This window comes from Daphnia magna, linkage group LG3 (assembly GCF_020631705.1).
Source record: "Daphnia magna isolate NIES linkage group LG3, ASM2063170v1.1, whole genome shotgun sequence".
Lineage (NCBI taxonomy): Eukaryota > Metazoa > Arthropoda > Branchiopoda > Diplostraca > Daphniidae > Daphnia > Daphnia magna.
The window spans coordinates 5,024,217-5,040,490 of NC_059184.1; the positions used below are offsets into that span (position 1 = coordinate 5,024,217).

General features: G+C 42.4%; 1 protein-coding gene across 2 annotated transcripts in view; it reads left to right on the plus strand.

Moving 5' to 3' along the window:
• The window catches only part of LOC116919388 (eyes absent homolog 1), a 40,145-nt gene that overhangs the window by 13,275 nt on the left and 10,596 nt on the right, over positions 1 to 16,274 (plus strand). The window contains exons 1-10 of one of the 2 annotated variants that reach the window (XM_032925363.2): positions 1,601 to 2,131; positions 5,080 to 5,129; positions 7,781 to 8,052; positions 10,360 to 10,489; positions 10,595 to 10,770; positions 11,125 to 11,285; positions 11,545 to 11,824; positions 11,955 to 12,062; positions 12,890 to 13,047; positions 13,356 to 13,445. In XM_032925363.2, the coding sequence (XP_032781254.2) occupies positions 2,027 to 2,131; positions 5,080 to 5,129; positions 7,781 to 8,052; positions 10,360 to 10,489; positions 10,595 to 10,770; positions 11,125 to 11,285; positions 11,545 to 11,824; positions 11,955 to 12,062; positions 12,890 to 13,047; positions 13,356 to 13,445 (1,530 nt within the window). In that variant the 5' untranslated portion in view covers positions 1,601 to 2,026. Of the gene's footprint in view, positions 1 to 1,600; positions 2,132 to 5,079; positions 5,130 to 7,780; positions 8,053 to 10,359; positions 10,490 to 10,594; positions 10,771 to 11,124; positions 11,286 to 11,544; positions 11,825 to 11,954; positions 12,063 to 12,889; positions 13,048 to 13,355; positions 13,446 to 16,274 lie in introns of those variants that run through there. The other variant, XM_045171509.1, reaches the window with a different exon arrangement.

The following is a 16,274-nucleotide window of genomic DNA, read 5'->3' on the forward strand; positions in this document are numbered from 1 at the left end:
CATATGGTTTAACCAATTAATTCGTTTCTCGTCCTTTAATTGGCATGGCCAACCACAAGGATCTGATTCTATCATACTGCAACGTACCCCCTTGACTTAGCGAGAGTGATTGCACAGGAGTTGGCAAGACTCTGAGCTGGAGGTGTTTGTGATGTTGTTCGACACGATATTGCAGGGTAGAGATCAAGGATTTGCTGCTAGAACAACTTCTTCTTCTGGCCCTGCCTCTTCGTCTTTCTGCTTCTTTCATTTTTAAATGCTGCTTAAAGCCTCGAAAACGTTCTCTGGCTCTACAGACTGTTATAGTCTGAGCACTATTCATTTATTTTTTTTCCTCTAAGAAAGTCAAGGGACTCTGACAAGAGGGAAGATAAGATTATCTCACGAGCTCCGACACCCACCCCTATCGAGAAGGGTTATCCTTGGCAGCGTTCTCTCCGACTTATTATTATTGTTATGATTTCAAAAATGGAAAAGTGAGATACGCACACAGTGCATGAATATGTGTGGCCAGAAAATTCATGCAGAGAGAAACTGGGCACAAGTCATACAGAACCAAACAAGAAAGGACGCAAAGGAAACCCTCATCCCAAAAAAAGAATTACAAAATCAATGCAGAGGAAAGAAGATAAAGAAGTTAAAGCTCACAAACGCAAATCAAAACCAAGTTGTTTTTTTTTTTCTGGTGGTGAAAAAAAAAAAATAATAATAAAAAATTGAAGAAAAATCTGAACTGTTATAGTTAGAATCTGAGGTCAGGCGGACGACTGGTCGAGATCATCTGGGTAAACAAATAACTTACAACCTTGCCTCCTCTCTCCCGCACTCTGTTATATTGGGTAGAAGGTCGCGGTTTTTGACACGATCAGAAAAAAAAAAATGACTGCGGAATTATTGATGTTTGTTATTGTGATAACGATTATTACGTCTTGTTTCCAAGTGAGATAAAGAAAAAGCGCTAATAAGTAGCCTAACGCAATGAATCCGATGGTATATTTCGGGATCAAGACCATTTGACTGTTCAAAGTACTAAGAAAAATGCACAAAGGGAAACGATAGAAAACAGCGACAAACACCAAGATTCGTTGACATCTTCCACTCGTTTCACGCGTCGAAAAATTGCCGCTAAATTTATTTTTAAAGACAAATAGTTCCACGCATTCATTCGTCAGTCTCCGGCGCGTTACGAAGGATATCGGTTCCCTTTGGTGGGCGTGAAACGGTGGACTAATTCCAACACCCGAAAGAATCAGAGAGAGAAACAAAGAAATCAAGAACACGAGCAAGCGAATTTAAAAAAAAAGGAACAATAAAAAAAAATAATAATCAAAAAGAGGTTGAACTGGACAACCATCACACATTCATACAATGAGCCCAAAGTGCAATGTTCACATCCTCAGTCAATCTTACATTGGAGACTGCGCCGCCATTCTGATTGGGTCTCGTTCAGCTCTGGGTGTGTATATACGTGTCCGATGCGAACGAACCGTTCCAAAAAGACCACTGGTTGCTTTCAGATGTGGGAGTGAAGCCCTTTTTTTTTTCTTCTTTCTTCTTCCCCTCTTCTCTAGCGCGCTCTCTTTTTTTTTTTTTTTTGCTCCGACGGGGCTGTGCAGCGGGTTTTCATTAGAACCTCGTGGTTCTGGCTGCCCACTTGCGTCCCCCCAGCGGGCTCTCAAAAACTGTGTGGCAAGTGACAAATCAGTTGCCTTCTGCGACCGTCGAGATCACAGGCGGTGTTCCACCGATCCGACACAAGGAAGACATTTTCACACAAGCGAAAATCATCATTTGATGTTTCAGTGTTTCTTTTATTCAACGAGGCAATTCAAAAAGAACGATCGAACCGGTTTTGTTTTTGGTTTTTGTGAGTGACTCCATGTGTTACTACGTCTCACCTGCCACTTAAGATTCACGGCTCGCACGCATCTCGGTTTAGTTAATGTACGTTGTTTCGGCGAGTGAGGATCGCCAAGTGGGTGTCAAGCAACGATACAACTCGTAGACTTTCAAAAGAAAATCAGCAATGATGACTTTGATGCCGTACCTGGAGTCGGGATCCACGATTCCATCTTCGACAGCCAATCGTCTGGATTTAGACGACGATCAATTGGTCGAGTCTCATCGACAGGTATTTGTGATTAACTGTATTTATGTGCGTCGAGAATAGAAGCCGACGCTTGTATAGGTACTACAAAGAAGAATGTCGGCAAAATGTTTGGACTTTTTTTCTGTTTTCACGAACAATGAATGTGGGGGAAATCACGTCGCTGTGAAGGACCAGGTCATTAATGGAAAGCCACGCGGAACATGTTTTCATTTGGTTTCTCTGAATGTTTTCTATTACACTGTATAATACTAGAAAGAAAAAAAAAAAAGAACAAAAACTAAAGTTCAGGGCAAACTAAAAATAAAGAGGTATAATTCAAAAGAAACGGCGCGTTAGCTAATAAATCCGCTAAGAGGTCGTATCGTTAAAAATGGCGTTCGGTGATGATGGCTTTCCGGGCGCCGGATCGACTCGTTTTCATTCTCTCGCATCGTAGCTACACAAAAGAAGTTTTTCTTAAAGCTTCATTTTTCTTTCTTTCCCTTCGTGCATTTATTTTACAATTGATTTTCCTGATGCGAATTGCAAATGTGCGCGACGTGTTTATGACTTACCAAGTAGCGGAAAGTGCCAAATCCACATGCACTTTTCATTTTCGCCCGTTTCATATTGACGATTTAGAAAGGAAACTTGACGGTACTTTGTGCCGATCTTGAAAGGGTCCGTGCATTAACGCTCAATTGTTGTTTGTTAATTCACGTCACTAGGGAAACGAGTCTAAGGTAGGACGACGTAAATTCGAAGAAAGGGGAAAATTGGTTGCTGGGTCAAGTGGAATACGGTCGATATCTCCGTATACGGCCGGCTTGGCTCATCGACGCTCTGTAGCTTGAGAGTGAGCATGGAACAAGTACTATAGAAGAGTCATACCCACCATCATCCTCAAATAGATATCGCGTGTCTGTCGCGTGTTTCATCTTCCATTTCTTCAGACATTTCTTCTTCTTTTTTTTCTTTTTTTTAATATTTTGTTCTTCGTTTTCTTCTGCTGCAATTGGATACTGGTAGCTAGGCCTCTTTGGTGGTACACATAGACATTCAAGTAGATACTCCCGATGGAAGTGAAAGGATATTGTATAAGCCGACACACTAAACAGGAAAAAAGAGTCGTCATCAATTGATCGACTCCTCCGTGTCTACTCTTTAAGACTCGTCGATATCACTGGCTGCTCGAAGTGATGGTTGTCTGTGTTTAAAAAGAAAGAATTCCCCGACAAGGGACAGGAAGTTGCTCAAAATTGCTATACGTAAACTGTATACATTTATAGATGATAAATGCTGATAAAAAGGATGTCGGAAGAATAGCCATGGATGCCGCCTAGTCATATCCCCGGCCTGGATGTATACATGGCACAAGAAGTGTTGTGTTTTTTCGGGTGCTCTGCTCGCCATCCTTCTCCTGTCTCTCTCTCTCTTTTTTGTTTTTTAAGAGAGTGTGTCTGTATATTCGCCATATGTCAGCTAGCCTACATAGTGCAGAATGTTCAAACAAGATTCATCGAGTGTCTCTCAGTCTCTTACTTTTCCAGTTGGAGCAGTATAGAGAGGCTTGTTGCACGGCTATAGACGACGCGACTTGACGTAAACACCACCCCTCCGCACGGGTCGGCGAGTTTTTGATTATACACCGACACCGACAAGGCGAAGGAAGCCGGTGGATTGTGGAAAAACTTTGCCTCTGTCACACAACCTTATTGCCACTGCCCATTAAAGAAGTTCAAACAAAAAACACATCCCCCTCGGTGCATTAAAACAAGCTGGAACGCACCCCGCAACAAAGGGCTGCGTTAAGAAAAACAAAACAGCCCGCTAGGTGACTAACTTCTGTGCAGAAAATGATTTTTTATTATTTCTTCGTCATTTCTATGGTTTCCGAAGAAGTCAGCCTTAAATGGAGCAAAGTCGAGAGGCTCCAAGTCGGCGAGTTCCCACGCTCCCGACGTCAGTCGTCGGTCGTTTTCTTTTTCTTTCTTTCTTGCTTTTCGACTGGCTCCAAGGGAATGCCTTTTTGTTGCTCCCCTCTTGCTCTCTCCCTCGTTCCATCTTTAACAGTCGCTCAGCGTTCTCGTCTACCACTTGATGTAGAATAACAATTCCCTTATTTTCAAGTTAATTTCAAAGCCAAAAAAGTCTGTTTGCCAGTACCAGTACATCAGGAATGACATTGACATCCCCCTCTGTTATTCTCCGCTGTTGCTCAATAACGAGATGCACTCATTAGGAAGGTAGACGTGACATGAGCCAGATCGAAGAGGATTACTCGTCCCGTTAATAACGTTGCAAATGACGAAAGAGAATAACAAATTCGAGGGGATTTCAGAAACAAAAAATGGCGATGTTTTTATTTTTTGCCGATAGGGATGTTGAGCGAAAGCGGAGCAAGTGAGGAATAAACAATCGACGTTGAAGACTGCCAGCTGGTGAAATCTTTTTGAGTGGGAGAGAGAGAGAGTGTTGTGTTTGTTGTCCGTCCGTCCGTATTGGGCTACACGTTTAGGCCAGCTATAGCTAGATTTCTTCTGACGTGTGCATAGTTAATAGGATCGAAGCTCACTTCGATGAATAACTAACCAGAAGAGGTGGCTTGTATACTAAACTAGACGAAGGCAATATTTAATCACGTCAACCTCGATGGGTATCCCTCCATCAACCGCGTCTCTAGAGAGGACACAGCCACCGTTCAATTGGATTCCGTGGCGTTCGCTGTTGATCCCAAACTCTATCCTAAGAGACTTGGACGATGATCAATCCTCTTACGTGTGTGTGTCCCACTGAGACGTGAACAAAGAACGAAATGACGGCCCACACATGTACGTGATGTGCTAATAAAAATCGTATGCTAGTGGGGGAGAGTAGCTTGTGTAGTAATATAGACTTTAAAACAATTCGATTTCGTTCAGAGTCACTTGCGCATTGATCAAAATGAAATCATCGATTAATTTCTTTTTTTTTTCATTTTCTTTTTGCAGGTGAAGCGACCCAGAACCGACAACGACACGGACGCTTTATCAGCCGCCAGGTACGTTACACTGTTTATACGAAGAGACAATAATCAACGTCTTTGTCTTGACGTTGAATTCATTCACTTGGCATGTTGAGCGATGGGAAAAGAAAGAAAAGAAAACACACTCCGAAAGATGACGACTATTCTTCGGAGACAGTCTCTCTCTCATTTACTTTTTTCGTTTTGGTGTCGAATGACACAAAGAAGAGAAAAGGCCATCGTCGTTGACGTGGAGCCTCCCCCGTTCCGCAACCACTGGAAGAAATGGAATGCGTATACGTTCCGCATTTTCTTTTACGTTTTGATCGAGTGCTGGTCGATCTCACAAATGTTAAAAGCTCGTAAATGAAAGAAGCATGTGGTATGCCAACATCAGTGGCTATCTTTAATTGTAATCACCTTGCCTTTCTTTCTCTGTCGGATGACATTCCAAAGTTGTTTTCACATCAGCGCAAGTTGATTCGTGTCCAATTAGAAAAACCAAGCGATGGGCTAGTCAATTCAAATATGAGCCTATAGAGTCCTTCATATATTCACAGACCCACATTCAAGACTCTCTCGACTCTATCATCTAATATATACATCAGCTGTTAGAGAACGGGATATATGTATGGGAGTGGGTTCGTTGCTGGATCTGTCTGGCTTCTGTCTTCCGTCCGGGTAGACCCGTCAAGACGATGATGTCCCTTTTTTTGAGGGCTAGTCGACAAGAAAGAAAGAAAAAAAAAAAAGAAGTTTGTTCTCTTTATTCTTCCCTCGTTTTCCTTTTTTTTCTGGTCCATCGGACGTCCAGATTTTTTTTCTTTCTATACTTTCACTGCGTCGGTTGAACCAGCAGCGACCTGTCAAATAACATTTCAACAGTTAAGAGAGCGCCCTGATGTTAGAACGGCTGGGTGAGTGAATGAGAATGTCTTTTTCAAGCCTGAATACTCGGACACTGTTGTTTGCTTGTCCGATGTTCACCGTTATAGAAAACATAGGCCGTCACACACCCACACACAAAAAAAGAGAAAAGAAAATGGGAAAAAAAAATAAAAATAAGAAGGACAACCCCGGGTCTTCTACATGTCCAGCACCAAAACTACAGAAGGACACCGCCCTTTTTTATAGACGTAGTAAGCTATGTTAGTATGCCTTTTTCCAATACACCCCCGCTGAGTTTTTTCTTTCTTTTTTTCCCTTCGAAGGCAGAATGATGGGCGGGAAGGGCCGATCTCTTTTCGCACATATGGCCAGCACATGTTTTCAATATTGTATGCTGCGCCGAATAGTTCCACAACGGTCCGGTAAAGACTATAAAGAACTCACTTGGCTGCCTCTGCTCTTCTCTTTTTCTGTTTTTATGTGTTCAACGGCTATGTTGACACTTTTGGAAGTGAGTGATTGGTTTGAGAATTGTAAGTGAAATGTAGGCCTACCTTAAGTCGTGGCCATTATTCACTTCATGTATTGATTTAATGGAACGTTTTCCTTTGAATCTATCTCAACGTTATTGTGATGGATGTCGCATACCGACATTATTTCGCTTTGCAATGTGTTATGGTAAATTACGATGTGAATTCCGCCTTGTGTTTTTAGAAGAGAGGTGATGTATTTTTCTTTTCAATAATGAGCCAGCGCCTTGCAGAGTAACTCGAGCATCATTCATTTGTTTTCCTTTGATAGGAAAGAAGGTTTTTTTTGTCAGGGTTGTTGCCTAGGTGTCAGAAAGGCGAAAGAGAAAAATAGGAAAGAATTCAATCCCGGCGTCTATTTATTTACACCACATTATACTGCATATCACGGCTGTATGTGTTGTCTGTTTGTTACAATTGGCTCCCGAAATGTCGGGGAAATGAATATATTCCCTGAATGCCTACGTATTCATGTTCAACTTAAATAGCGTAGTAGACGTATCAAGGGTGAAAAGCCAAAGAAAAATGATGTTGGGTAATCGAATGATTTGTCGGTTAGGTTTTCCACGCTCCATTTTTCTGTTGTTGTTTGGCATTCTTAGGGTTCACGCTGCAACAGAGTGTTACATAAATCACTCGTCGTCGACAGAGTTGAGACTTGAGCGCCAGCCTTTGTCTTAGTCCCGAAATTCAGCGCGTTGGCGTTATCGGAAGCGGCTGACTATAACGAACCCGCCTCTTTGAGCTCACGCTGACCAATCACGAATCGAAAATCGGTTCACGATTCGTTCGTGTCCTACAAGGCGACGGAGATTTTTGTTTTCCCCCCAAAGCAGCGAGAAGAAATATTTCTTCCGAACTGAAGGTGACCCAATTTGTACCCGCCAAATCAGCACATCTAAACGAGGGGAAAAACACGCGCACTTATGGCTTTGCTCTGGGATAGGCACGCGCCATATTTAGTTTCGATACCTGTCAAGCTGAAAGCCATTTTTCTCGCAAGGCGTTGGCATCTCATTTGGTCAAATTTTTAACCCGAAACGTTGGAAACTAGAGTATCGTATGTCACGACTCAGTCACAGGTGACTGTCGCTGCTCTGTGGTTCAAAAATGATCTACTAAGCTCGTCTCGAATCGATTGAACACTTGATTGCGAATTGCATTTGTTTTGAATAAATGCGTTCGTAAAATATTGATCTTCTTTTTGTTTCTTACTCAAATCTAATAAGTATATCCATGACTTCTTTTGTTTTTCTATTTTCTGAGCAGACTGGGCGAAAGTGGTCACGTGTCCAGCCCTGCCAGCCAATCGGAATCGACATGTGGGTCTCCTGGTGAACAAGGCGGGGGAAGCGGAGGCGGGGGACACAACGGGCATCCGCCAGAAGGGCAACCTGCCATCCAGCAACAGCAAGGTGGTCTGGTAGGAACTGGTCCCAGCAGCGGCTCTTTGGTATCCAGGACGATGACCTCTTCCACACCGACTTACTCGTCATCACCGGCGTCATGGACCCTGCCCACCCCTTCAGACAATTCCTTGGGTAACAGAGACGACGTCAAATGTAACTGTATCCGGAATATAATTTTCTTTTTTTTTCCCCCTTAACTCCACCTATCAAAACTGGCTGAAGACAGTTCTTCTTTTTCCCACCTGTATTACTATCTTCTCGTTTGGTTAACCACGTTCTACTTCGCTGGTTTCTTGGCTGATGTTTTTTTTTCTTCTATCGACACATTGTCTAACGCGCGAGAGATGCGAACATTTGAAAGTCATCTCCCTTTCCCAGGTGGATAGAAACGCGGATCAAGTTCGAGGCACTTACGCTTCACGGATCGTAACGTCCTGTCTGCGCTCACTCTCGTTTCTTTTTTAATTCCAACATCCAAGTAGAAATTGATCCTTTTCCAGGTGGCCCTTTGCTTTTGCCTTGACTTTTCTTTTTTTTTCGTGGTGTCTTGTCACTCATGCGAGAGGCTTCCTTTTCAATCAGAATTGAATTTGATTCGATTTGCTTCCATTGCGCTCATCAACTCCTCATCTGCAGATGAACCATCCAGTCACTCAGACCCGCCACATTTGATTTTCCAGCCAACGCCCTCTTCTTTTTTCCCATCTACTGTCCTACCTTCGTTGTGATGGATCTTGATTCGATCACGCTCGTTCCCCTCTGTTCAAATACGATACATATTCGGCCAGACTTGGCTTCTTTCAGCGTTCCGTCTCCATCTATTTGGTATCCGGTGGTGCCATGGAAGACGTATCAAAGTATATTCGACTATGTTTCACCCTTCTTCACCAACTATACTCCTGCCAACCATCTAGAGGAAAGAAGAAAAAATAATAATAAAACGGCTAAGGGGGAAATGGTCCGTCTCAAGTAACACTGTCCATCCGTCTTTTTTTTTTTCTCGTTCCAAAGAGGGGGTCTCTTTTATTTCAACGATGTCTGAAACTTTTTGTGGCGACAGCTCTCCTACAATGCATGTTTTGTTTTCCTGGAAGAGAAGAATGAGCTATTGATTTTTAATCGAGTTTAACAGAACGTTGCATTAGTACCGAATTTTAGGTTAGTGGTCATTTTTCTCTCATTGAATTGTTCGCTGAATTATTGCCATTGAATTGGAGAGGCATTCGGGGGGAAATGCTGGTGAGAATCAGAATGGCAGCAATGAACGTTAAATCGAAGCAACATCAAGTGGCGATCAATCTGTCCATAAGCATAATCAGGAAATGGTCGATTGAGAGTCTCGTGTGTTCTTTTTATTATTGCTCTGTTCGACAAGAGCCGTACAGTAGATAGTACTTTCTTCTTATTTCAAACGAATCAGCTGATGGCCAAAAACTCAACAGGGAATGTGGGCAGAAGGAGAACGGGAACGAAATGCGTTTGTCGAGAGCAAGAGATAGATAAACGAGAGATTCAGATTAGGAGATGAGAAATCTCGGATTACATCAATATCACAACTATTTCCTCTCTTCTTTCTCTTTCTGTTTCTCTGTTCCTATTCGATTATTTGGCTGTTTCAGTTCTCTTCTAACTTGATGCTATAGAACATGATGGAGGGAGAGCGTTCACCGTCATATATTGACATTCCACTGGCGTTTGATTTACTATTTCTAGTCAAAGACACAGTAGAACAATTTGCCTCCGCATCCCAGTCATCGTGTTCTTTCCCTTGAAGCCAATTTTCCATGGAAGTGTCGCGGAAATGCTCGCACTCTGCGTGCACTCGCTACGCATGTAAATTGCCTAGTATGAAACATGATGTTGGCTTTTGTACCGGGACTGAACAAGAATCAGTTCGTCACGGCTCAAACAACAAATGAGTCAGCTCAATCCAGTGAATCTCCTGATTTTTACTGTTAGATTTTTACGTCCATTTCTCATGTCAAAAAACTTCAGGACATTGATTGATAAAAAAAAAAAGTCGGATGAAACTTTATGAATTATCTATTGTAAATGAGACCTTTCTCTCGTGGGGGTGGACGAACTACTGAAATGCACTCGTCCAATTTAGGCCAAGGCAAAATTTTCTCCACAAAACTGGGGGAAGGGCTACAGAAAGGAATTGCAAAATGACTCATAGAGGGGAAGGAGTACAAAAAGGAAGGAATTGCAAAATGACCTAAAGAGGGGGCAACATGTTTAGACTTGCCCAATCCTTAAACACAGAGATACAGCAAATGAACAATTTAAAAAAATCTAAAAATCTTATTGTTGGGTCGGAAATTTCCGACATCTCAATAATTTCAGACACAATATTAACGAATGCCTGAAAAACAAAATAAATCAATCGAGAAACCGCAAAAATTAACAGCAATTTGTGTGTGTGTGTTTAATTTACAGTAAAATCCGAACTTCTTGGAGGCACATCTGAAAACCACCTCGGGTCGTCGGATTCGCCGTTCGTCAGTGACGCTCTAGCAGCCGTGACCGGTGACTATCAGTCGGCCTACGCTGCTTCCTATTACAGCAGGTGTGATCTCAAATTCAGCGAAGCTGTGCGAGTGGTCTTGTTCAGGAATGCCTTTGTGCGTATTTCTAACTTTGTTGTGTTTGTTTTGTTCGGTTACCACGACAGCGCGATGCAGGCCTACAATAGTCAATCGACGTCGGCCTACATGCCAAGCAGTGGATTCTATAATGGCGCATCTTCGCAGACGCCCTACGGAGTCCTGGCGCCCTCCACTTACACAACGATGGGCGTTCCCAGTACAAGAGGTTTAGGCCAACAATGTAAAAATGGACAATCATTAGGTAAGTCCTAATATATTAAGCTGATTTTCAATAGACTCTGGCGAGTGAACGAATGTTTTGCAATGCAAAAATATGAGAAAGCTATGCACCACAAAATAATTTATTCCAAAGGGAAACGCAAAACAAAATAGATTTAGCCCAATTTGTAGCGCATATCAACATTTGATCCTTGCTGAGTAGCATGAAAACGATCTGTTTGACTAGGGGATCCAATGATGTTTCGTGATTCAGCATCCCTATTTCTCAGTTCAATGCCCGATGAAAACAAGAAAAAATATGTGCTGTTCAAATATACTAATGTGATCATTTCGCATGTGGTTCGATAATCTCATTGTGCTCGTTTGTTTGCAACAGCACAAACGCCTCCGTATTTGAGCTCGTACGGGTCGGCATTCGGTGGTGTCACAGCCAGCAGTTCGCCTTCGGGTCCACCCGCCTACGCGTCCGCTTATGGATCGGCATACAATAGCGCCACCGCCGCCCAATCGTTCACCAACAGTCAACAAGTTCCAACGGTAAATTCTTGCGAACATTTTGCATTTGTTACCTTTATGTTCAATGCATACATATACATAAAATGTCCGTAGAGTATACGCTGCCCATATATAGTGGAAACTAGAGTTCATTCCTGAAAACCACAGCGGTTTGTTGACTAAATAATCCGATAAGGGGATTATTTCCGTGTTTTATTTATTTACTATCTCGAGCATTTATGCTGACATCGTGTAAATCACACGTTCTACTGTTTCCTTTTATCCTTTTACGGTTTCACAGGGACTAGATTACGGGGCGTATACGCCGTACGGCCAGGCCAGTAGTTACGCGTCGTATTATGGACAGAGTTACGCTCCGTACGGTAACGGTAGCGTCACTGGTACAACGTCGTTGCCCAGCCTATCACCCAGCGCACTACCAAACCTCGGCGTCCCTAACTCCACCAACGGGGTGACCAATAGCAACAACGTCTCTGCCTCCACAGCCAATTTCACATCAGCTGGATCTTATCAACAGTTGCCGCACGCCAGCCTAACATCGGCTTCATCTTCCCTTTCAGGTTTGAAAATTCCGCCCAATATAGAAACCCAAGATCAAATCTAAACAAAAAAGACAAAAAAAAAGATGATAAAAATTCGTTTACGATCCATCTGTAATGATGACCTTTCTTTGCCGTCTTTCCAATACAGAAAGTCCGACGTATCCCGTTGTGGAGACTAGCAGTCCACCGCTGACGATCAAGAGCGATTCAACGCCAACCAACACATCGCGGAGGAGTAAAGAAACATCTGCTGAAGGTCTGTCTTACTTAAAAAGAAAAACATTGCCTACCTTGTTTGGCTTGATATTTTGGCTTTCCAACATTCGATATCGTCCTGACATTAGCTAGAGAACCCACTGGAGAAACAACGAAAAGGATTGAAAACAAAAGAGAAACAAAGAGGGAATAAAGAATATGATATGCATAAAATAAGAAAATGATAGAAGTAAAGTGTTGCGTTGGTTCAAGGTTGGATTGGTTGGTTTTTTCTATGCGTTGCATTCGTACGGATGGTTTCGTGCGGGGACGAAACCGGCTCTTCCTGTTGCGTTCACCACGACTGCAACGGTGTCCACTTACCGGACCGCGCTCATGGCCTCATACTTATGAGAACCTAATACTTTTGTACTGGCGCTTGGACGGTCTTGGATGGCTCACGACGCGCAGCTGAAGGATCGTGTTCAGCATTGTTAGCCAATTTTTTTTTTCTTCTTGATTTGATGACTGCACACAAGTCTCCTGAGCCCCATCCTTCATCATTCCCATTGTGCGCGCATCATTGGCGTTCAAAAATCTGCGTAGCTCAAACGAAACGCTGTCTCGTTCACGCTAGATCGGGTTGCTTTGCCGAGTCTAAAACGTCTAACGAAATGAGCACGACTCCTTCTTTTCAAACTGACAAGCTCCTGTCTCCCTCTATGTAGAAAAAACAAATTTTTATGCCATCAAATGTATCATCATTGTTACATGCTTTAACTTGTTGATTCCCTTTCGTTGCAGCGCGACGCACGTAAATGAAGGTGGAAACAATGGGCTTAATGATGTTAGTCTAATATGGATTTGTTGTTTCGTTAATGAACGCAGGTGGATCACGAAGCGCGCGGAACAGGAATCGAAGGGCACCAAACCCGTCGCCAGATCCTGAATCAAATTTGGACCGCGTCTTCATTTGGGATCTCGATGAAACCATCATCATTTTCCATTCGTTAATGACCGGCTCGTACGCCTCCAGATTCGGAAAGGTAATGACGTACCGTATTTTTGGTTGATGATGTTGGAAGCGTTAATTGTTCGCTATTTGGTGAGGGGGGGGGGGATGCTTCCGACGTTGCTGAGACATCCACCCCCCTTAACGCGTTTAACGTGTCTGTTTATCTGTCGTGTCACGTCTGTTTGGAACGAAGTACCGAAAATTGCTTGTTTTTAAAAGCTGCTGTCGCTTTGAGACGGCGGTACTCTTTTTAGGTTGTTACTTGATGTGTTACACTCGTAAAATCTCCCCCTTCCCAACGTCTCGCTAATTTTAGGTTTATTTTTTTTATTATTACAGGACGTTCCAGGCTCGATCCAGCTCGGAGTCGGCATGGAGGAGTTGATCTTCAACTTATCAGACACGCACTTCTTTTTCAACGATCTTGAGGTAAGCGAAACTGTCTCTTGTGTTATCTTTATCCTGGTAGACATCTCGCTACACGAAAACTCGTTCTACAAAAGTGTGCGAGTTCCCGCCGCTAGATGGAGTCGGTGGGTAGTAAATGGAACATTTGCTTGAAGTGGCCGAATGCGTCGTGCGCGTCCGCTTTGAACGATGAACATGAAAGAAAAGAAACATACAATACGAAAATACGAAATTCACGAAAATGACGAAGCTGTTTCGCGTTCATCATAATCAACTGTCCACCAAATCTGCCGTCATGATGAAGAAGAAGTAGAAATAACAAATAAAACCAGGGACGAGAAGCTACGTCGTCACAAGACGGATCCCAGCACGACAAGTTATTTCTCACACCACCAACAGCAACGTGAAAATAAAAAGGATTGAAGGAAGGTTTTGAGAGACGAGACTACAAAACAAATAAATGTGTAGTCATCGAAACGAGAAACAAAAACAGCTGAACAATTATTCACGCCGGGTGCCATTAGTACAAGAATGGAAACTACGTGACGTTGTTGACGAACTGGTGGCGATTACAAAAAAAACACGCAAAAGGGGTTCTTGCTTTCGTTAACACATTCCTACAGCTCAACGAATAGAAAATGTGTTATCGTCTCGCATTACATTTTGATGAGAATAGATTCATCAAATGGCTAAATAATCGAATTCGCAGGAAGAATGGTAAATGAGGCTGCCAAACTTTCCACCAACCTATTTGGAACCGTCCGCTATTTATTATCTGGGCCCTTCTTTTTCTTCTTTTCTTTCGTCCGTCCCTCTTATAACGCACCTGTACATATGGTACAAGAATTTTTATGCTTCGCTTGTGTCTCCCTTTGGCGACAATAAGCAACCGTGAAACCGAAACGGAGAAAATAACTTTACTAGGTGCCGCGCGTGGCACATGGTTCTCTTTCTTTCGCTTGCTGAAAATTGTTGGCCACTTCATATCGTTTACCTACTTTTCTATCTTCGCTTTATTTTTATTTTTTTTTTCCCCCTTTTTTCTCTCGACAAAGTTCTCTCTTTCAACCGTCGCCATCCCATCTCTGTTCCTTTTTTTTTTCTGGCCGATTAAATTTTTTTTTTTTTTTTTTTTTGCTTTTCGAATTGAAAACGCGCTACGTGGCTGTTGCCCTACTGACATAGTATCTTGGTCAACGATTGACTCACGTTGCTCGGTAATGCCGGCTTTTTTTTTTTGTGCGATAGGTATTCGACGATGGAACGCGACAAAAGCCATTCTCGCGGGCATACATGTTTGGGATGAAACGAAGACTATTATATACGCTTGTCGTAATAAATCTAGTGCCTTGCATCGTTTACTTTCTATTCGGGATCGCGATAGATCGTTAAAAAAAAATGAAACTTGAAAGAAGAAGAAGAAGAATGACGTTGTATATTAGTGACGGTTATTCATTTTGAATGACTCTCGCTCTGGAAATGAGACCGAATTTGTTTTAATGAAGTTTTTGACGAAGTAACATGAAATGGAACGATATATACACAGAATTGGTCACCGCAGGTGGGATAGATCTTTTCTTTTGTCCCTTAGCTTATGATTAATACATTCGGCATAGCGGGTGGTTAAATAATGGGACGGTAAACGAAGGGACGAACAAGCGGAAGGGAGAATTAAAAGCCAAAGAAATTCGAGTCACTTAAAGTAAAAACAAAGAAAAAAAAAACCTCCAAATGTCACGCTAAATGATGAGACATTCTCGGAAATGGTGTAATTATTTCGTGACAGTCCTCGTTCCGGTGGGGACCTTTTCACACTAGCAAGCCATTCGTCTAATTGTTTGTTACGATGTTAAAGAGCAACGTCGTCGCGGTGCCGATGGCGTACGAAATAAAAGACGCGTTACACGCAGGAAACAAGAAGTCAAAGGACGTCAAAAAAGAAAAAATGGCAACGACTTACAGAGACATTAGACCTTGAGGTTTTTGAAGAATATGATGGAATAATATGCGTATTTCATTATTTCCCTATACAGCTATAGACATTGTGGAAGACACTGGAAGAAACCAGAAGTGGGGAGGCGGGGACAAAGTAGAATCTAAAGAATTAGTTAAATTTAGACAAATTTAAATTCAAGGCCTCTCTCTCTCTGTTTCGTTGTAAAGAAGGTTGAGAATGATCAAAACACCAAATTGGCGTTCAGGTGAATCTCGTACTGGCGTAGTCGACTTGTTGTGTTTCTTTGTTATGTTGTACTTTTTTTTTTTTGTATTTTTCCGTGTCTTGATGTAGATTTTTTGTTGTTTTATCTTTTCGATTCAACTTGCGGAGAACTTGTTTGCATTTTTTTTTTTAAGAGAGGAGAAGGGCACCTGCGTTTTTTTTCTTTTCTTTTCTTATTATGATTATTATTAGGGATTTACCTTTCCCCTTCTTATTTTTCTGCTGCTCATTCTTCCGCGTTTTGGTTATTATTCACTGCGTGGCATCTTTGCAAACAAAAAAAAAAAATTAAAGGAAAAAAGCGCAACTGTAAGACGGCCAGTCCTTCATAGTCATGTCAACAACACCTTCTGCAGAACTCTCTCTTCTCATAATCATTTCCAAAAAAGAAAGGGAAAATGAAAATCAACCACCAACGTCTAAAAGACGCGCATAATGTGGGTTGCCACCATCTCCGCAGCTACCAACTGCGTCCGTCACTGTGTGCGGTTTCTTTTTAATGGATTATTCGTGCCGGGGAATTCATTCGCCGAAGCGATGGCGCGAGATCCCAACGAGCACGAATGCACTAATGTCTCGGAATATAAAATAATAACTGGACTGTATAACCTGGTCTACGTATCGGAGTC